General features: G+C 49.7%; 2 protein-coding genes across 4 annotated transcripts in view; both read left to right on the forward strand.

The window, feature by feature from the left end:
• Window positions 1-14,643, forward strand: part of COL27A1 (collagen type XXVII alpha 1 chain) — a 138,311-nt gene extending 123,668 nt beyond the window's left edge. For 2 of the 3 annotated variants that reach the window (XM_063410121.1, XM_063410123.1), the window contains 20 exons: window positions 245-301; window positions 460-513; window positions 1,361-1,414; window positions 2,761-2,814; window positions 4,334-4,387; window positions 4,463-4,570; window positions 4,931-5,038; window positions 6,448-6,555; window positions 8,221-8,274; window positions 8,861-8,923; window positions 9,343-9,396; window positions 9,868-9,903; window positions 10,245-10,262; window positions 10,638-10,673; window positions 10,998-11,024; window positions 11,245-11,310; window positions 11,712-11,880; window positions 12,039-12,148; window positions 12,879-13,097; window positions 13,606-14,643. In XM_063410121.1, the coding sequence (XP_063266191.1) occupies window positions 245-301; window positions 460-513; window positions 1,361-1,414; window positions 2,761-2,814; window positions 4,334-4,387; window positions 4,463-4,570; window positions 4,931-5,038; window positions 6,448-6,555; window positions 8,221-8,274; window positions 8,861-8,923; window positions 9,343-9,396; window positions 9,868-9,903; window positions 10,245-10,262; window positions 10,638-10,673; window positions 10,998-11,024; window positions 11,245-11,310; window positions 11,712-11,880; window positions 12,039-12,148; window positions 12,879-13,097; window positions 13,606-13,752 (1,596 nt within the window). In that variant the 3' untranslated portion in view covers window positions 13,753-14,643. Of the gene's footprint in view, window positions 1-244; window positions 302-459; window positions 514-1,360; window positions 1,415-2,760; window positions 2,815-4,333; window positions 4,388-4,462; window positions 4,571-4,930; window positions 5,039-6,447; window positions 6,556-8,220; window positions 8,275-8,860; window positions 8,924-9,342; window positions 9,397-9,867; window positions 9,904-9,990; window positions 10,061-10,244; window positions 10,263-10,637; window positions 10,674-10,997; window positions 11,025-11,244; window positions 11,311-11,711; window positions 11,881-12,038; window positions 12,149-12,878; window positions 13,098-13,605 lie in introns of those variants that run through there. The other variant, XM_063410124.1, reaches the window with a different exon arrangement.
• Window positions 14,644-16,860: 2,217 nt separating this feature from the next.
• On the forward strand, window positions 16,861-19,250 carry LOC134556811 (alpha-1-acid glycoprotein 1-like). The gene is made up of 6 exons (XM_063409152.1): window positions 16,861-17,034; window positions 17,697-17,839; window positions 18,063-18,133; window positions 18,409-18,513; window positions 18,722-18,822; window positions 19,026-19,250. The coding sequence occupies exons 1-6, from the start codon at window positions 16,921-16,923 to the stop codon at window positions 19,077-19,079; spliced, it is 588 nt and encodes a 195-aa protein (XP_063265222.1). The 5' UTR covers window positions 16,861-16,920; the 3' UTR covers window positions 19,080-19,250.
• The last annotated feature ends 622 nt before the right edge of the window (window positions 19,251-19,872 follow it).

Raw genomic sequence — 19,872 nt, forward strand, 5'->3', positions numbered from 1 at the left:
CACCTGGTTACTTAAGGAGGAGAGTTAGACCAGGCAAAAACAACCACCAGAAATCAGGAAAGCAATGTGAAGAGTCAGTGAAACAAACAGCAAAAAAAATTGTTTAGTCTTTCTTCAGATGAAAAGGGAGTAAATTCAACAGAGGCTCTGACTTCCCATGATATGGAAGGACTGGACTGGGTCTGTACAGAAGCATCTGCTGTAAAATCTGCTGTTTATATTAATACTAACATTCTATTCACAGGGACAACAAGGTGATGACGGGAAGGTAGAAGGCCCACAGGGACCACCTGGAGACAGAGTAAGATGTTAAATCCCTTCTCTAATCAATCCTGGAGTGATTTTTGTGTCTGGATTAGTTGGGTTGCTGCCTTACTTGTAGAACATGCACCAGCCACTGACATTTTGCAGGTGACAGCTTGTTTACACCCACCTCAAGTCTTTGTTGTGCTCTCATAGGGCCCTGTTGGTGACAGAGGTGACAGAGGGGAGCCTGGAGACACTGGTTATCCTGTGAGTCTTATTCCAAATGCATGAGTCAAAAATGTTTGCCTTGGGGAAGTGCTCCCAGTCCACATCAGCCCACAGAATTGCCCAGCAGTCCCTGTTCCTAACCTGCCACGGCTGTGATTCAGACAAGGAATAATTCAAATGTCTTTACCTAAAGCAGTGAAAACATTGCTGAAGGCAAGAAAGCACCTCACCCTGCCCTGCACCTGCCTGAGTGAGGCTAAAAGAATGAGCAGGATTTTTTGCACAGGTCTCTGTGATTATCAAGGAGACATCCTAGACAGAGTTTGTGCAAGAGAGTCCGTGTCAGTGCTGGACAAATTTCAAGACTGATGTGCTCGTGGCCGTAGATTCTTCCATGGGAAGATTTGTGAACTTTAAGATTTAGAGACTTCCAAAATCTTTGCAGGATTTCTCTCAAAAGCAAAACCAGGGCTATGAATGATCCTGCTGTGCTCCTCATACCCTCTTTGCAGGATGTTTTCAGCTGACTGGGGCTGGTCTGCAAAGGCTCCATGAATTGTTATCTCCATTCAAATGCACCTGGTCAGAGTGACCCTTTAGAGTAATTTACAGAAGGTTTTGAATTCGTCTCCAACTCTTCACTTCCATTAGTGCTGTGTGTATTTTGGGATGAGAACACCTTTGCTGCTGAGCTGGTGATGAGCAGTTTTTCTTTCCAAAGCATTTCCACGGGAGCATGGGCACTGCCCACAACATCACCATTCCTATATCAGCAGAATGCAGACACATGTGTCTTCTTCTGCCCCTTAAATCACATTACACTCATTTTTCTTTCTCATTGCCACAAAAGAACAAAGATATATTCCCTCTCTGTTTTTTATTTAAGGGTCAGGAAGGGCTTGATGGAGAAAGAGGAAAACCTGGGCAGCAAGGCTTACCGGTAAGAGATGCTGCTTTCCTGTAAGGTACCCAGTGCCCCAGGCACAGGAAAAACAGGGAGGTGGGAAGGGCTGCAGTAGGAGTGTGTGGTGGGCTGTGGAATGTGGGCATTTCCATCTGCCATGGAATGGGCATTTTGAGCCACATTTGAGACTAACAAATGGGTGACAAAAACAGGGAGCAGTCCCAGTGCCTGTTTCCAAAACCATCCTTTCTGAATGATGAGGGACTAGAAATCTTGGGAGATTGCTGGTGGGAGATGACAATGACAGTGGAAGGGTCTGCATGGAAATGATCCATTTGATGTGCTGCTGGTCCAGTGTGAGGTGAGACCATGTTATTCTACTTGCAAGTTGTTTCCTCTCAAACTAGTGCACGACTTTGTGAAAGACTAAATTAAATCCAAACTCAAAGGAAAGACTTTTTATTCCCTTGATATATACAGTAGCATCTGATCTTTATGTGTGACTATTGCAACTGTGAGTGCAGCAGCACATTAAATGTCGTTCGTATTGGGAAATAAAGTTGAATCAATTCCCACTCTTTGTAAGGATGTTGGGAAGAACAACAGATTCTATTTTGGGATTAAAATGGTAGTTGTCTGTTATATGGCCCAGAAATGATTAGAGCTGCTGCATTCCCCAGTGAATGGAATTTATTTGGGGGTTGGTAGCCCCTCAGATGATTCAGATGGAATCAGGAACTTTGGATTGTCTTTAGTAAAGGTCCATTAGAGACATGGCTCAAAAACAAGCTGAGAAAGGAGATCTCTGCAGGGAGTCCTTTTATTAGCTGTTAGTCCAGAAATTGCCACTGACACAAACACAGACAAAAAAACCCAACCTGGCTGGCCAGGAGAGAAGGCTGAGATGGGTGTGGTGGTGAAGAGAGCAGTGAAATACCCTCCCTGCTTTACTGCACAGGCAGTTTTCTAACACCTGAGCCCCAGGTGAAACCAAGGCAAGGGCTGCAGTGTGCAAAAGGGAGGTGGCACCAGCACTGTGCAAACTGCTCCTTCTGCACACACTTTCTGCACACAGGCTCCTTCCTGCCCACTGCCCAGCACTGCTCCCCATCTGGAATTTGGTGAATGATTTCCACAAATAGAGGCACCACCCAAGTGGGGGCAGAGTTGCTTCTTCTCCAATTGACACCCTGTTAAATGCTCTCTGGAGACAGTTCCTTGCTCCTTTTTCCCCAGGGGCCTGTCTGAGTACAGGCATTTTTCCTGAATTATTTCCATACTGTCAGTGTTACTAGGGCACAAAAAATGCTGTTCTTTGTACTTCATGCAAGAGACTGCCAGAAGAGAATTTTAAGCAGATTTTTCTTGTTTGTGTTTTGTAGGGGGATCCTGGATCACCAGGCAAGCCAGGAGCAAAGGGATCCAAAGGTGATGTGGTAGGTTTCAGCAGGGTGGATTTACAGTGTCCCAAGTTTAAAGAAAATCTCTAATTAAGAGAACTCTCATGGTTTTGCCCAGCATGTGGGATTTTTGCCTATGGTCTGTGCCTTGAAAGGCTGTGGAGATCCTTGTGGGAGGGCTGAAAACATTTGGGTGTCCAAGCCCAGTGGTTTGTTGGCTTTGTGGGACTGGAGCAGATGAAGACAATTCCAGCTCCAGCACGATGGTGACTCTTGGGCAGGTCTTTAGTCCCTGCCATGGGCTGTGTCTCTTTCCCATGCCCTGTTTGTGCTGTCTGCAGCCACAGCTGCCTCGTCCATCCCCAAGGAGGGCTGAGCCAGGCAAGAGTCTCTCCCTTTCATTTGAACCATAAACTTTTCTGGCTTGAAACCTTCTGGGTTTTGGAGTCCTTTATCCACGGGGTCATTTCTTAGAACAATCCCTCTAACTTCTTGTCCTTATTGAGCAGGAAAACCCAGGACACATGGTTCCTTCAGGGTTCATTGGGGCACTTCATACCTACTCCTACCTCCACATCTGGCTGTAATGACAGCTTGCTAATTACTCTCACAGACCAGGGACTTTATTTGCTAAAACATAAGTATGTGACCTCAACACTCAGCAAATTCCTGCTCTCTCTTGGCAGATGTCAGGGTTTTTAATCTGACCCTGCTGGGGGTAATGCCAGAAGATAATTTTTAGTCTTCTTGGCAAGAAGTGTACCAGGTGATAAGATAAATAAATTCTGCCCATCGATGGACAATGTGGAACTGCCCTTGGGTCTAATGAATAGCAGGGGATGCACCCCCAGGAATATTTCTTTCATGTAGCTGGCCAGCCTGGCCCTCTGCAGATGGAGAAACAATGCACAGAAAATGAGTTCTTCAATTTAAAAGTGCTTCAGTACATGACCTCACTAAGAGAGCCCTAGTGAAGGTGATGAGACTGAGTTTTCCATTCATTCTGCACAAATTAATCCTTTTTACAGCTAATAAACCTCAGGAGTATTTCTTTTCTGCCTTTATTCACAAAGCAGCATTGCAAATTTCAGACAGAAGACACCTTTTTTAATTTCCATTGACTTTCCAAAATAGTTACTTGTCAGAGAGAAGTCCTCCCTGAACACCCTCAGAGGACTCACTGGGTTTGCTGTCAGTGAACTGATGGAGGACTCAGGTTTTTAGCATCTTGTTCTAATGTTTGCCAGTGTACCAAGTCCTCCCTCGAGTTCATCCTGCTTTATTTGTCCTCATCTGCTCTGTGTTAGGAAAAATGCAGGTCCTTGCCTTCTAGCTATTCATTCCTGCCCTAGAACTCTTGAGACATACGAGGAATCACCCGTAATAAAACCAAATAGCAGCTCATTCCCCAGCACTGGAGCAACTGACTTTATAAATCTCCCTTTTATAAAACTCTTTCCAGTCATTATCCAGAAGCACACCCTGAAGTCACAGGCCCAAGTGGAGCTGTGCTAGAACTGCTGCAATTTTAGATCTTTCTTTTCTTTGCTTGCAGGGTCAAAAAGGAAAGCAAGGAGCACAGGGCAGTGCAGGGAGCAGAGGCTCACCGGTAGGTGAAAATTCAGTTTTCTGCCCCAGGAAATGCTGTCTGGGAGCTCCTTCTCTAACACGTTTGTGATTTTAGGGCATCGTTGGCCTACCAGGTCCTCGAGGAGTGGTGGGAAGGCAGGGCCAGGAGGGTGCCCCTGGAGTGGACGGCGTGCCCGGGAAGGACGGCATGCCCGGGGTGCTGGTAAGCCTCAGCTGCAGCCTTGTGGCACCCACAGCAAACCCAACCTTGGGCTGGAAAACTGAGAGGTGGCACGGGACAAACTGTGTGACCAGCTATGGATATTCCAGTGTACATGGACCCAGAGTGGAGCTCCTTCACATGTCACTTGCAGCAGCTGCCTTTGCATGACCAGATCTGTAAATGGTGTGGGGTTTGTAGCCTGACAGACACTCGCATGCACAGAGCTCTGCCCACATCTGCAAACCCCCCCTGCAAACCTGTCCCCCTCTTGCAGAATCCCACCACTCCCCTGTGCCCCCAGGAGCTGTGCAGAAGGGGAAAGGGGTTTGTTTCATAACCTCTTGTGTGTTCCTTTTCTAGGGAGAGCAGGGTGACGATGGGGAAGAAGGTGTGACCGGGATGTCAGGCAAGAGAGGGAACCCCGGCGTGCCAGGACTCCCAGGGGCCCAGGGACCACCAGGATTCAAGGTGAGTTCCTCACTCCCCAAGATGCTGCTGTGAGTGATCCAGTCTGTGAGCCTAATGCCTCTGAGCTTGAACTCCAAGGTCTAATGTAGTCTCAGTTCCTACTGCCATCTTTCATTTAGCTAGAGGCTCTGTAGATCTTTCTTCTCATCCATCCATCCCTGCATCCATTTTCCTGGTGTCCACAGCAGCTGAATGTCCCAGAGACTTTTCCTCCTTTACCAAAGGAGCTCAGAGCCTGCAGGCACACATCCTGACACTAAAAACACCTGAGTCTTCTGTCATTAGAAACCTGGGTAGAAAAAACAGGGAGAAGTTGCAGAGGAACTGCTACAGCCTGCCTGTAGGATGTCCAGAATGGACAATTCCATGGGATATTCAGGTGTTCTAGCTGCTCTGCAAGACCCAGACTGCTGGAGGGGAATTTGTGCTGCTTGGTTTTCAGCATATTTACTGGATTAGAATGACTGGAGCCAGTAAGGGCTTGGACATCACGCTGGGTGGAAGCAGGGACAAGCTGCTTTTGTGACCCTGGGGTTTCTTCCTGGTTCTTGTCCTGATCCAGGCTCACCACGGGATCTAAACTGGACCCACAGCAATTCAGTCGTTTGTAGAAAGACTCCGTAAATAGGAAGACTCCAGCTGGGTTTGGACAGGCTCTGGGATCTGATTTAAATTAGGGCTCCGTAGCACATGGCCCTTGATCTGTCACTTGCTGCCCTCCAGCTGCCTTGGGCAGTACAACAGGAGGTGGCTGACAGGCTCTGTGTCCTTGTCACACTCACACCCTGCCTGCAGGCGAATTTGTTGCCCCTTTTCTGGCTGTCCCACCATCCCAGGCTCTCCCTGCCTTTGCTGCTCTCTCTCAGTCTGCCCCAGATTGAGCAGCTGGAGTTTGTGCTGCTGCTGGCCCTTGGCAAGGGGGAGAGCAGAGCTGGGTGGCAGAAGGACCTCTCTGGACTGAAGCTGTAGAGTTAATGCAGGGGGAAATGTTGGCTTTGCAGCCTCTGGAGTGAAGTCCTGCCCTTGGCATGCCTTCAGCATTTTCCATGAATTAATCATCAATTGCCAGCCTGCGGGGGGAAGAGATTATGGGAAACTGCAGGGCAGACAGAGAATGTAGGAAGTGCAGAGAGAAGATGTTTGAGCCCCTCTCTCTCTCTATCCCCGTGCAGGTGGGACAGCTCTGCTGAGGCTCCTGCTCTGTGGGCAGCCCAGGAGGGGACATAGCCCTGGTGTCCCCTGTGCCTCCTGAACCACCTGCCTCAGCAGACCTGGGGCATCCCCTGCTGGAACACAATCCTTATCCCAATGAGCCATCCCTTCCAGCCTTCCATCTATGGCTATTTCATCAGAGTGCTGGTATATTTAGCCCCTGTCCTTTGGAATTACTTGAATTCTGTTATTTTTAGGGTGAAAGAGGATTGCCTGGACAGACTGGCCAAACTGGGAGGCGAGGATCACCGGGAGGAACAGGACTTCCAGGGAGCCCTGGCGACCCGGGAGCCAAAGGACAGCGGGTTAGTGGTGCTGGAGCTGATCAGAGCTGGCTCCAGGCTGCTCCTGCAGCAGAGGGTGCAGATCCACAGCCTTGGACAGCAGGGACATCCCTGGAAGGGGCTCACAGGGCAGCCCACCCCAGCCCGAGCATGATTCTGGGACACAGAGATTAGGACTGATACGAAACCAGGCACAGAATGAACCCAGACTACCTCAAACAAAATAACACTTATTTGGCTATTTTGAAAACTGCTAACAGTTTTCAAGCTGAAAGGTAGCAACCAGCACCACCATATATTGTTTTGTTATTGATCATAGATAAATCTCACAGATTGTTTTGTCTCTGTGACACAGGTGACACATTCCTTTGCCCCATATTGTCACTGCCTGATTTGCTGCAGGACTAGTGACCGTGTCCCCTTGGCTGAGATGACTCTGTGGCATTTAAACCCTTCTGACTTTCCATGTGCTTTTGCCTGAAGTTCCTCTGGAAAAAAGGCTTGGTTGATTCTGCTAATGCAGCAAAGACCTTAGTTCTCTGTTAGTATCAACTTTCCTTTCCAGGATCCAGAAATGGGCAGTTAAATCAATTTGTATCCTTGGAAAGTCCAACCAAGCCCTTTCTTGCCAAGCAGTTTCTCACTGTCATGGCCTTTTTCAGGGTAAAACTCCCTAACAGGGAGGTTTCTAGGCTGATGCTGGAATGACTGTGCAGTGAAGGGGGTGCCCCATCAACTGGGCCATTCACAACTGAGTGAACAAGCCTTTGTAATGCACCCCAAAAAGCACAGTCAGAATGGGTGAGACAGTCCTGCCAAAAGGCCAAACAAGCCTTATCTGTCTCTGATGTTCCTAACACTGGAGAAAAACCATCTGGTGAAGGTTTCTGACCCCTTTTGTTTTTTTAAATGTTGAATCATCTTGAATTTTGACATCTGAGAAGCCCAAAACTATCAAAGGATGACCATCTCAAACATGGTGAAAGGAGGATGTTTACATAAGGACATGCTACCCAGGGTGGGTTTTTTATTCTCTGAGTACATGCTATGTGCTGATTCAAGCTTGATGGTCTTTCAACTATTTTATTATTCTTTTTCTTACAAAATTGAGAAAAAATCCCTGCAGAGTAGAATAGGGAAAGTATCAGAGGATATGTGTGGTTATCCTGGGCTTGAGTGGGAGGTTATGTTTTATGAACATGCACTTTTTTAACAGCTTGAATGAGCATTGTTTAAAATTACAGCTTGAATTAGTAAGTCAGTCCATTTTGTATTAGAAATAAAAAAGGAGCTTGTTTTAAAGAACTTTGAGGCTGTTATTCTGCAGCACAAAATTCCAAGATCAATCTCAGAGTAGATGCTCTGCATCCTGCTTTTGCTGGGCCAAGAGAAGCACCTGCTAGGAACAGTGTAGGTTTGCCTCCCATTTTGGGGGCAAAAAGGTGGCATTGGGGACATCTAAGGGATCAAGTGAGCTGCTTCTAGCCTGATGTTTGTGTAGTTCCTGCTCCAGGCATTTTTCATTCTTCTTTCTCATCAGTCCTGCTTAGGCTGAGGGATACTCACAGATTCCTCTTTCTCTGGAGCTGCTGAACTCTTGGTGCCTCTCTGAGTGTCATCTCCAGCCACCAGTGTGAATTTACTGTTCTCCTTTGTTCTTGTGTTTGTCTTTGCTGCCCTGTGCAGGGAGACTTCGGCGAGACAGGATTCCCAGGGATTGCAGGACTCTTTGGGCCAAAGGTAAGAGGCTGCTGGTCACCAGCTGGTTCCCTAGTGTCACCTTACTGGGGACAGGTAATGCCACACTTGTTGTGCTGCTAGCAGCTCTGCAGGAACTCTGGAAATTGAATTTTGATCCCAACTTTCTTTAGTTTATTAATCTTCATTTGTTAAATGAGTGTGTGCTTACACTTTTTTTGGAGGAAAAGGGCTGTCCTAGAGATTCTGTGGCTGTTTTCCCCTTACTGACATTTCTATTTCCAGCATCAACCATCAGCACCTGGGACACTGATGTGCATCCCTAACACTGAGAGCCTTGAGCTGAAATTTAGACTCATTTAGAGTCTAAAATTTAGGATCATTAGAAATTTAGATATTTAGATTCATTAGACTCAGCATATCTTCTCCCTGGTGAAGAGGAAACTGTTTTCTGTCAAAAGTAAAAGCCTTGCAAAATAGGAGTGGAAAAAGAATTTACAACAAATTGGATCTTCCCAGTCCTATTGACAGGAGGCAGCACCCCTGTCCTTAAAGCAGAGCTCTAAGCAAGGGCATAAACACAGGGTTTGGTATTTAGGGGACCTCACATCTCACTTTTTGCTCACAGGGCCCCCCAGGAGACCTTGGGTTCAAAGGCATTCAGGGACCACGTGGGCCACCAGGTCTCATGGTGAGTGGTTTTCCAGTCTGTGGGTTTGGGAGGATTTTCTTCCTTCACCCCTGTTTCTGTGAGGCTTCAGGGGCTGTGAGGAGCACAGTGCCCGAGGCCATGGCATCACCAGAGCTGTGGGTGACCACATCTGCACAGGGCATGGAGACAGCCACGCTGCACTGAGAACTCCAGCTGCACTGAAATCCTCCTGTTTATGGGATTTCTGAGGTTTAACAAAGCTCCTGACAACCATACTGCCAGGACTTGTCTCTTTGGACTTGCAGTTTGAAATGGGGTTTTTATTCCAGCCACAGCAAATACCACCACCAAGCTGCTGGAAAGCAGCAAAGATTCAGTGTCTTCACTGAGCCTGCCCTAGTGGAAATGACTGTCAGGTCCCATGTGGTGGTTCACATGTCTTTTCTTTTCTTTTCTAGGGAAAAGAAGGAATTATTGGTCCTCTTGGCATTCAGGGTCCCATGGGAAGCCCTGTGAGTATCCACACTTCTTTCCTGCCTGTAGTTTTTAGAAGAGTTTAGAAACTTGGCCTGGGGGGAGAGGGGGGGAACACATTTTAATAAATTTAAATATATATATATATTAAACTGGGAACCACTTGATTTTGGGAAGTGTTGAAAATCCCTGCCTGCCCTAAAGTGCCAAAGGCCCTGAACACAAATGAAAGATCAGGTCAGCACTTGGTGACAACACAAGCATGGCATCACTCAGAGCTTGGTCCAGAGGCTGCCACTGGCAGAGATAAAACCCAGTGAGATGAACTCACACATTGCCAAAACAGGCAGTAATAGCATTTTTTTGGCTTTGGGTTGGGGAGGCCAATATGACAACCTGAGCTGGTGAGTTAGAGATGCACCTGAGCCCTTGCAAGGAGCTTCTGGGGGACAGCAGCCATCAGGGCAGCCTGTGGATGGTCAGTGACAGCCTCCTCCTGTGCTTTGCAGGGGCCCAAGGGAGACAAAGGCAGTCGTGGGGAGATGGTAAGTGCTGGTCCCACCCTGGTGCCCCTAAGAGGGTCCCTGACCTGGAGCAATCAAGAGTCACTCTGGGCTCTGCTGTGACCACAGGGTGCATCAGGCTCCCATGAGGGCAAGACACTGGTTACAGATGTGTACACACATCCACACCACTCTGCTGGTAAAATTTCCATTTCCTTAACCCAGCAACTCTTCACCACGTTGTCCACAACTGTGGTATCTCCAGTACAGCACCCAGCCCTTGGCACAGGTGCCTTGGGAGCAGCACATGGGTGTACAGGGAGATTTGGGGTCAGTAATGAGCATTTTCTGACAGCTTCTGCTCTTTTTTTTTTCCCCTGCAGGGTCTTCAAGGTCCAAGGGTAAGTATCTGACATCCCTTTTTCTGACTGGTAACTTGTATTTAAATAAAACAGTTGATTTAGCGAGTGTAAAGCTGCAGGGTGGGTAATTGCACACGTGGAATGCGGTGAGTTCTTGGGGACATGGCATTAGTAACAGCTGAGGAGCTGAAAGGGCTGGGAACAAGGGATGCAGCAGGAATAGACCAGATGTGGACAGATGTACCCAGAGCAGGGACAAAATGGGGCCACCCTCTGTCTTTTGAAAGTTTTGAGGGACAGGCTGCTATGAGGTGTCAAAAATCCAGCTGGGAACAGATTCCTGCTGGTAAAAACCATGAGAAATGGAAATAAAACCTGGAGCTATTTCACTAACTGATGCCACTCTGTCTTTAGGGTCCTCCAGGCCCTCGAGGACACCCTGGCCCTCCGGTACGTATTTGTGGGAAGAGTTCATGGCTGAAACAAGCTGAAATGATTGCTGTGATACTCTCCACAGGGACTGCTCCCTCACTGGAAATTATGGCTTAGCCCCATTCCTCATATGCAAAACCACGTGTGTGAATGGACCAGTGTCTCTTGTGCTTTAGTCCAAACCATCCCCAAGTTTTACAGAGGCAGCATTGATGCCTCTCTCACTTCTCTGCACTGAGGGGCTCCACAGGAGCAGGGGTTTCAAAAGGCCATGGGGAATATCTGTGCAACAGTGACTGACCATGTTTCTGGCTGATTCCCCCTTTTCCCTCTGATTTCCAGGGCCCGCCAGGAGTTCCAGCCTCGTTTGTAAGTTGACATTCTCTGTGTGTTTGTTCATGATGATAACAAGTCCTGCAGAGCCAAGGTGCTGCAGGGACCCTGAGGAGACACACTCAGGTCCAGCAGGAGATGCTCTGTTAGCAGAGCAATGCTTGAAGTGCAGCCTTAGACTGAGAAGTGTTTGCTTGCATCAGGGTGTGTTCAACTTCTAACAATCTCAGTTTCCATCTTTTTCACCTCACACCAGCAACAGGATGGCTTTGGGGCAGCTTTCCAGACCCTGATTGACTCCAGCACCGTGCTCAAGAGAGAGGTACGAGGGAATTTTTTAAACTCCCTGGTCTTTGCTTGAGCTGGAGATTGGGAAGGGTCTCATCAGTGCTTTCTGTGTGTAGGAAGTTTATACAAAGCCCTGATTTGTCACTGTTCTAGTGGAATATCTGGAATTTATGCAGGCAAAGGTCCAGTTAAAGGATATGGTTCTGTTGTGTCACTGATTTGTGAAGCTTCAGACCTCCTGACTTTGCCATTGTGACTTTGCCAGCATTTCAGCAATGTCCTGTTTGGGACAATACAAGGCCTGGGGCTCACTGGCCCCAAGCCAGCACAGCCTGGCTTTGACCACTGATTTTCCTCAAAGTGATGCAGAAACCTTTGTGGTTACAGCACCCAGTGCCCCCAAGGCAGCCCTGACTTGCCTTCTTTTCTCTCCAGGGTTACCAACATTCAGACCTTCTCATGCTGGACCATGGAGGGGAGATCTTTAAGACTCTACACTACCTCAGCAACCTCATTCAGAGCATCAAGAGACCCCTGGGAACCAAGGAAAACCCTGCACGCATCTGCCGGGACCTCATGAACTGTGAACAGAAGATGACTGACGGTAGGAAGCCCCAAATGTGCAAAGGCTGCACCCTCCCCAGGGCTGTCCCACATGCTCTCCTTCCCTCGGACAGTCACCAAGGAGCCAGAACTCTCCTTTTGTCATTCACAGGAAAGGTTAAGTGTCCCTGTTAATCCCCAAATCCTCGATTTCCTCAGGTACCTACTGGATTGACCCAAACCTTGGCTGTTCCTCAGACACCATCCAGGTCATCTGTAACTTCACCAACGGGGGCCAGACGTGTCTCAGCCCTGTCACTGTCTCCAAGGTAGGCACAGCTCAGCACTTCCCACGCTGCTGTTGCCAAATATTTACACTCTGTGTGTTGTCCCAGGACAGGGGACAGTGACTCCAAGGGCACAGCACACAGGCTGGGGGAGCATTAGTGCAGTTGTCACACTCAGAACTGCTCTCAGGGGTTAAAAAATACACCCCAGGCTGTTACTGGCTCTTGTCAAGACAAAGCTGTGTGTTCCAGTGATGTTTAATGGACCCATAGCCTTAACGTGACCTGTAATTTCACAACATGCTGCTCCCAAATACTTTATTGACTTAACTTATGTTGGGGTCACTCTCACATTTTGTTTTCCGCCACCTGGAGAAGTGAGATCAGCTTAAACACACAAGTTTCCAGTGAAGTTGTTGCTGTGGGATTGTTTTTGAGGAAGTACCTGTACTAAAAATACAAACAGCAATATCTGGGCTTGTTTGCAGATGAACTGGAACCTGCTCTGCAAATTGTATTGAAGTTTACATTTTTTCCTCCTACTTCAGGACCTTCCAGTTTGTTCTGCAAAGCAGAGGACCTGCTGTGTCCTCATGAAAGCTTTCCAAAATTACTTGGTTGTGGCTCTCATGCCCATATTGACACCAGATCCAGTTCTGGGTGCAGAATGAAGCAGAGGACAGGGACCCCCTTTGCTCCCCCACCTTGCACTGCCCCTGCTCCCCTCAGCCCCTCTGCAGGGCACCCCCATGACCTCTCTGTCACCTTCCAGCTGGATTTTGACATCGGGAGAGTCCAGATGAACTTCCTGCGGCTGCTGAGCTCCGAGGTGGTGCAGCACATCACCATCCACTGCCTCAACACCTCTGTGTGGAGGGAGGGCTCCGAGGAGGAGCCCTCGGAAAACGCCGTGCGCTTCAGGGCCTGGAACGGGCAGGTGTTTGAGGCCAGTGGGCACCTCAGGCCAGAGGTGGCAGCTGATGATTGCAAGGTATGCTGCTGTGAAAGGGGAGAAGAAGTGGAGGGAAATGCCAGAGCCCACCCTGCTCATCCTAAAAGGGAGAAGCGTCAGGTTTCCCTGTTCTCAGCTAATTTTCCAGTCCAGGATGCTGTAGCAGCTCCTGAGGCAGATGGCCTTCAAACAGAGAGCAAAAGGTGAATTTCTGAAGTTCCCTGTGCTGTATAGCAGCAGTGAAATGGCTCCCCACAGGTGGTGACCCTGGCTCTGGTCTGGTGCCACACACAGTCAGGAGATGCAGGGCTGCATTCAGGCTCACAGCATTAGGAGTTTGTCTTGGTGGCACCACTCAAGCTCAGTTTTCATCAGCCTGATAAAGGGTTCCCCAAAATGCTCTCTAAACCCAGCCGATCCCTGCCCAAGGGACAGCCCCTTGTTTCACAGGGGATTTTGAGGCTCACACCTCACAGAACATTCCCTTCCAGCAGGATCCCCCAGTGAGGCCCCTGGCTCACTGTCCCTCTGTCCCCTCCCCACACAGATCAAGGATGGGCGCTGGCACCGGACCCTCTTTTCCTTCCGGACACAGGACCCTCAGCAGCTGCCAATTGTCAACATCTACAACCTGCCCCCACCGCAGCCAGGACAGCAATATCACCTCGAGGTCGGCCCTGTCTGCTTCCTCTGAACCCTGAGGGAACCCTGAGGCTCCAATCCAACGCTGGCCTGGCCTCGCAGGGGCTGTCCCCCCTCTCTGCAGCAGGGACAGCTGGGCTGTGTCTTTTGGGTCAGCTCTTGCTCCAGCTTTGGCTCAAGGTGTCCAGAACCCATGATCTACTGAACTCAGCCAGCTGGTGGAAGGAGGAAGAACAAGGACATGGGGGAAGCAGGCATCAGTCAGGACGTGAGCAGTGAAAAGGGGACTGGATGTTGTGGCTCCACACACAAAGCTTTTTCCATGACCAAAGAAAACATTGAGAGAAACCTCAAGCGATGTGCAGCGTGTGGGTTTGTTTTTGTTCTTTCCCCCCCTGCCCCCAATCCACCCACCCACCCATTTTTGTCTGGTTCCTGAGTTACCAAATGTTCTTTCCATTGAAAAAAAAATTTTAAAAATAGAGCTTCCCTCTCAGAGCTTGTCACCTTCTGGACAGCTGCATCAGGTCTCCCAGGCGGAGCTGCAAGTTGAATCTGGCTGCTCTGTGTACAGGAAGCATTTTGATGTGCAATATTAGAAGAAACAAAATATATATATTATATTATTTAAAGCAAAAAGAAAAAGGAAAAAAAAAAGAAAAAAAAAGCCAAGTTCCTCCTTCCATGAGTTTAATCAACACTCCCTCTCAACGTGTTGGAGGAGGGGAGAGTCACAAAGCAAAGAAGGGGGAATGGAAAGAGGAGAGGGGAAGAGATTGGTGCTAAAATAGAGAGAGGGAATGGGCTCATCTGATTTGTTTCTACCTCTCACTGTGAAATCTCTGGTGCTCTTAAAAAAGTGTGTTATTTTATATATATGACTTTATTTAAGGTTGTGAAGGTGCTACAATGTCTTGCCACAGACCCAAAAAAAAAAAAGCCCCATAGAATCTTTTCTCTGGGAAGAAAGCAGATTATGTTCTACAGTTAAATCAGAAAAACAGCCACCTTAAAAGGGATCCTTCAGTGGCCATGGTGTCAATAACACAACTCACACCACAGCCACCATCACTTCCAGGATAATTTACATGCAAATTTGCTTTTTTGGTTTTTCATTCATCAGCACTTCACTGCTTTGGGAGGGGAGTGAGGGACACAGCTCCTCTCAAAGCGCTGAGCCTCGAGAGAGCTCTTTGGAGCTGGTTGGGTTGGGCTTTACTGAGTTGCCCACACGACTCCCTGGACTAAGCTCATGTTTAAACCCAGCTCTGCAACTCTTCCCTCGGCCCCTCTGTCAAGACTGACATGATGGTACCTTGTTTCAGAACCCAGCCAAGCTTGGAAGGGTTTTGTTTTGTTAAGTTTTGTAGAAATTTAGTCTCTATATGTAAATTTGGAGGATTTTTTTTTAAAGAGGATAATTATGGTAATCTTTAATTCTATATAAGGAATAATATTGATGTAATCAGAGCTGTACTGTATCAGAAACTCTTCAGTGCCTGTTTGGAGTTTTCATGTCTCATATGGACTATGGATTTTATTTTTTTGAGGGAAAAAAATTATCTGTGAGTCTCTCTTTGTGTATTTTTTTTTGTCACTACTGCCTGCTGGTTGGTTCCCAGCCACCATAGGAAAAGGTTAACAGGATCTGTCCCTAATACCTCGCCCTTCACGCAGCCCCTGCCAGAAATACCTCATCCCCAGGCCAAAATCACCACCACCCATCACTGCTTCCTCCCTGCACACCCCCATACTCCAGATCTCTCCATTTCTCATCCCATGCCATTGGTTTTGTGTTTTCTCAAGGCTGCAGTTACCATTTGTTCATTTTAAAGCCTTTTTTTTTCTTTTCTTTTTCTTTTTTTTTTTTTTTTAACTTTAAATAAATATTTAAAACTGAGGCAATGGAACAGGACTGGAATTGTTTGTTTTTTTTGGTTCTTCCTAAGAAACTGGGTGGGCAAGAGGTGCAGAAATACCCCTTTTCCCAGGGGCTCCCCCAAGTGAGGAGAGGAGAAGGAGAAAGAAAGGGAGAGGAGGAGGAGGAGAAAGAAAGGGAGAGGAGGAGGAGGAGAAAGAAAGGGAGAGGAGGAGGAGGAGAAAGAAAGGGAGAGGAGGAGGAGGAGAAAGAAAGGGAGAGGAGGAGGAGGAGAAAGAAAGGGAGAGGAGGAGGAGGAGAAAGAAAGGGAGAGGAGGAGGAGGAGAAAGAAAGGGAGAGGAGGAGGAGGGAGAAAGGGAGAGGAGAAAGTAGGGGGAAAGTTGTTTGGGGGGAAAGGAGGGGGGGGAAACTAAGGGAGAGAAAATGGAAAAGACGAAGGCAACAGCAGCGGGCAAAGCAGGGGGAGGGGGAAAAAAAGAGGGCAGCAAAGGGAATGAAGAGCGCAAAGGAGGAAGAAAACCCGGGGTTTTGCGACAAAAAGCACAGGAGCTGCCTCGGCCGGTGCCGGTTGCGACAGGGGCAGCGGGAAGGGGCTGAGCCTGTTTGCCCAGCCCTGCTCTGCCCCTTCCCCGCACTGCTGGGGCTGGCACCGGCTCTGCCCTGGCACCAGAGCCCGGCTGATGTCCCTGCCCTGAGCACGGGTCCGGAGCGGCTGCTCAGGGCAGGGGGAAAGCAAACACAATTTAGTAATTAATTAATTAATCGTCACAGTTACCATGCCAGCATTAGAGGAGCTGCACGGCGCTGTTAAACAGGGAGATGCTGCATTTAAAGAGGTTGTAATTTGCGGTTTTTAAAAAGTCCTGGCCCGCTGCACTGATGAGATCCCTGCCTCATTCCCTACCCCATGGAATCCCCATGGCAGGGATCTGGGAAACAAGGACCAAAGCTCTGAGAGCTGCCAGCCAGCCATCTCCAAAAGGGTTTATTTGCCCCGGGGAGCAAAGCCACGTCCCGCTGCCCTCGGTGTCCCCAAGGTCTCCAAACACACCTGAAGCCACCAAGCACTTTGCCAGGCACGCACAAAATTAATTGCAGTTTCGGAGAACAAAAGCCTGCATTGCGGAGGCAGTAGGTTTTGGGGGGCGTCCTTTTATGCTGAAGAAATCCAAGGTTTTGCAAGTTGAATTTCCTCCAGCTGCTATTGCTTCACGCCTGAGCAAACAGCCCAGCAGCGGGACATGGGGGTGGGGATGTCCAGCACTGCTGGCTGCCCTATATAAGGGACAGGGCTGAGCACCAGCCTGGCAGAACAGGAGAACCCTCCTGGACAGCCAGGAGATGTTGGCCACCCTCGCCCTGTTCGTGGGGCTGCCCCTGGCCCTGGGCACCGAGCCCTCCCCAAGCTGCGCCCCGCTCATCCCGGTCACCTTCGACAACAGCACCGTCCCTCAGGTAAGCCCTGCCCTCCTGCAAGGCACCATCCCCTCCTGTCCTGTCAGCATCCCCAGCCCTTGTGGATAACCCAGGAGGTCGTGGGAGGAGCATTGGCAGCTCTGTGTTTATCTCATGGCCTGTCCATGCTTGTTTTCCTAAAACAAAATCCAGACTGCTGCAGAGGAGCCCAGGCAAGGGTGAAGCCTTGCAGCTCTGCAATCACAATCTCAGGAGCAGGCACTTCTGGGGGTTCCTGCCTCCATCTCCCTGCAAACCAGGGCAGCACCATCCCAATGCCTCACCACTCTGTTTTAGTCCTTTAAGTGATGGTGGCTGAGGTCACGAGCCTCCATCCGCAAACCCTTCACTGCATAAACAGTGTTTAGTCCCTCGGGAGCTTTTAATGGGAGGAAAGCAATGACAGCCTGGCATGGAGCAGGAGAAACACCATTGCAGAAAGGACTGCCCATCCTGGGAGCTGGAGCAGCGCCTTAACAGAACGGGGACAAAACCCAGAGACCCTCACAGCCCAGAGCCTGCCCAGGGCAGTCACCTACAAGAGGTGCTCTGGCTGTGGGACAGAAGGACACAGGACACAGCATCTGCTGTCACTCACAGGGTGCCTGTGGGGGAAGCTGGCACAGCCCCTCCAACCTTCCCCACTCTGCTCCCCTCTGCAGATCCTGGGAGAGTGGTTCTACATTGCTGGTGCCTCCAAGTATCCCCCTCACGTGGCACAGATGAGAGCAGTGACATTTGGGGCTTTTTCCTTCTCTCCTGGCAGCCATGAGGACGAGCTCAACATCACTGAAATCATAAGAATGTAAGGACAGGGATTCATGCCCTGATCTGGCTCCCCCATCCCCAGGGGCATTTCTACCTCTGGTGTCATCCTCTGGGCTGAGACACCCAACAAATTTGGGGCTGGAGAGCAGCTCTGGCACATTTATTTAAGCTCTGCAGTCCTGCTCATGTTCCAAATCTCTCAGGTTTGGTTGGGGCAAGCTTGGGGGTATTTGCTCCCTCTGACCTCTCTTGCCCCACAGGAATGAGACATGTGTGGTGAGGAACTCCAGCAGGGTCCAGGTCTTCCATCAGAACTCCACCATGAAGCAGGGTAAAGCTCCAGGGGATTGGGATGGGATGACTCAGCCACCCCTTGAACCCTCCTCCTTCTGCCCCCCAGTACTTGGTACCCTGAGCCTTTTACACCTAAAATCATCTCTGGAGGTGGGGGTAAAAAATTTCTTCCTCCACACACCACATCTCTGGCAGTACTGTGGGACCAGAGTGGTCCCCACTGGGATGGGTCACAAGGATAAGAGGTCATGAGCCTCAGCATGGGGTGGCTTCTCACCAGTGGGGGAATCTCACTCTCTCCACACCTTCCAGTTACTGATGATGAGATGCCTGCCGTGGCCAGACTGATCCAAAGTGACAAAGACCTGATGATCCTGAACCACATCGAAACTGACCTCCCAAATCTGATTCTCTCAGGTGAGCAGATGCTTCCCCAGGAACAAATCAAGGGGCATGGACATCTCCAGTCCTCACAAGCAGGGCAAAAAGCCCCTTTTCCCCTGATACAGAGAGGGGAAAGATGGGGACAGGCAGTGAGCTCCCCATGTGCACTATGGGGATCACCCAGGAGCAAAGCAACCCTAAAACTCCACTTCTTTCCCCCCCTTCACCATTCCTCTGACAGCACGGACACCCAACGTGAGCAAGGAGCACATGGAGGAGTTCAAAGCCCAGCTGCACTGCCTGGGCTTCACTGAGGAGGATGTGTTCTACACCTCCACAGAGGTACAAACCCCTCCCCGGGGGGGATGAGCCCCAGGGCAGGTTCTGTTTCCAGCTGGGATGGGGGTTTGGGGGAAATGCAAGTTCAGTCCTCCAGCACAGCTCCTCTGCTGTGCATCCTGCTCCTCCTCAAGCATCCCAGCCCAGCCATTCCTGGTGGTTCTGGGGTGAGGGAGCTCCAGGAGCTTCTCTCCTCTCTCCCATAGCACGCCTGTCCCCTGCCTGGGGATGAAGACAGTGAAGATCCACAACTGGGGTAACCCCCATGGGCTGGGTCAGCTGCTCCATCCTCATCCTCCTCCAGCCCCAGCCAGGCTCAGCACAGCCTCAGAACCTCTGATCCTATCCATGTTTTGGTTTTTCCTCCTGGATTAAACACTCAGCTTCACTGTTCTCAACTGGGCCCAAAATAAACTCCTGTGTTTCACCCACTGGCTGCTCCTGCTCCATCTACTCTGGGACCCCCTCCTGCCCGTGGTGCTGCATCTCCAAACCCACCCAGAGATGTGAAATGCTCCAGACAAACCCAACCAGGGCCAAGCATAGCAGTGGGCACAGAGGGGCTCACCCCTCACGACAGCTCTGTGGTGGCAGGGGACCCTCCCAGCCTCAGGACATTGGGACATGAGCACCCACCCATCAGGGTGACACACAGACCTGCCAACCCCTTCGAGTCTCCCCCACCACAGCACTCTCAGCACCTCAACACACCCATCCTCAATTTTCAAGCCAAATCCTACAAGGCTCCATCTCCACCACGGGCTTGTGCAGGGGTCACTGCAGGGTGGGGTGACAAGAGGTGACACTGCACCTTCCCCAGGTGTCCCTCAGGAGGGGAAAGAGGGGACATGGGAAAAGCCATCACCCACAGCCAGACCAAAATGTTCAGGGAGGCTCTGCTGCCACAGAGGAAAAGGAACACAAACTGCCAGAGAAACAAGACCTGCTTGTCTGACAGCACAGGGACAGCAGCAGGACAGGGAGGTCAGGGAGCTGCCACGGGGGATGTGTCCAACAGGACAGGGCTGACCTCTGAGGCCCATAAGCACCACC

Source organism: Prinia subflava, chromosome 12 (genome assembly GCF_021018805.1).
Source record: "Prinia subflava isolate CZ2003 ecotype Zambia chromosome 12, Cam_Psub_1.2, whole genome shotgun sequence".
Lineage (NCBI taxonomy): Eukaryota > Metazoa > Chordata > Aves > Passeriformes > Cisticolidae > Prinia > Prinia subflava.

Bases quoted from the DNA above. Each gene is read 5' to 3' on its own strand.
- LOC134556811 (XM_063409152.1), top strand. From the start codon at position 16,921: ATGTTGGCCACCCTCGCCCTGTTCGTGGGGCTGCCCCTGGCCCTGGGC. The intron at 17,035-17,696 runs GTAAGCCCTGCC...TCCCCTCTGCAG, and splicing joins ACAACAGCACCGTCCCTCAG to ATCCTGGGAGAGTGGTTCTA. The intron at 18,134-18,408 runs GTAAAGCTCCAG...CACACCTTCCAG, and splicing joins GAACTCCACCATGAAGCAGG to TTACTGATGATGAGATGCCT.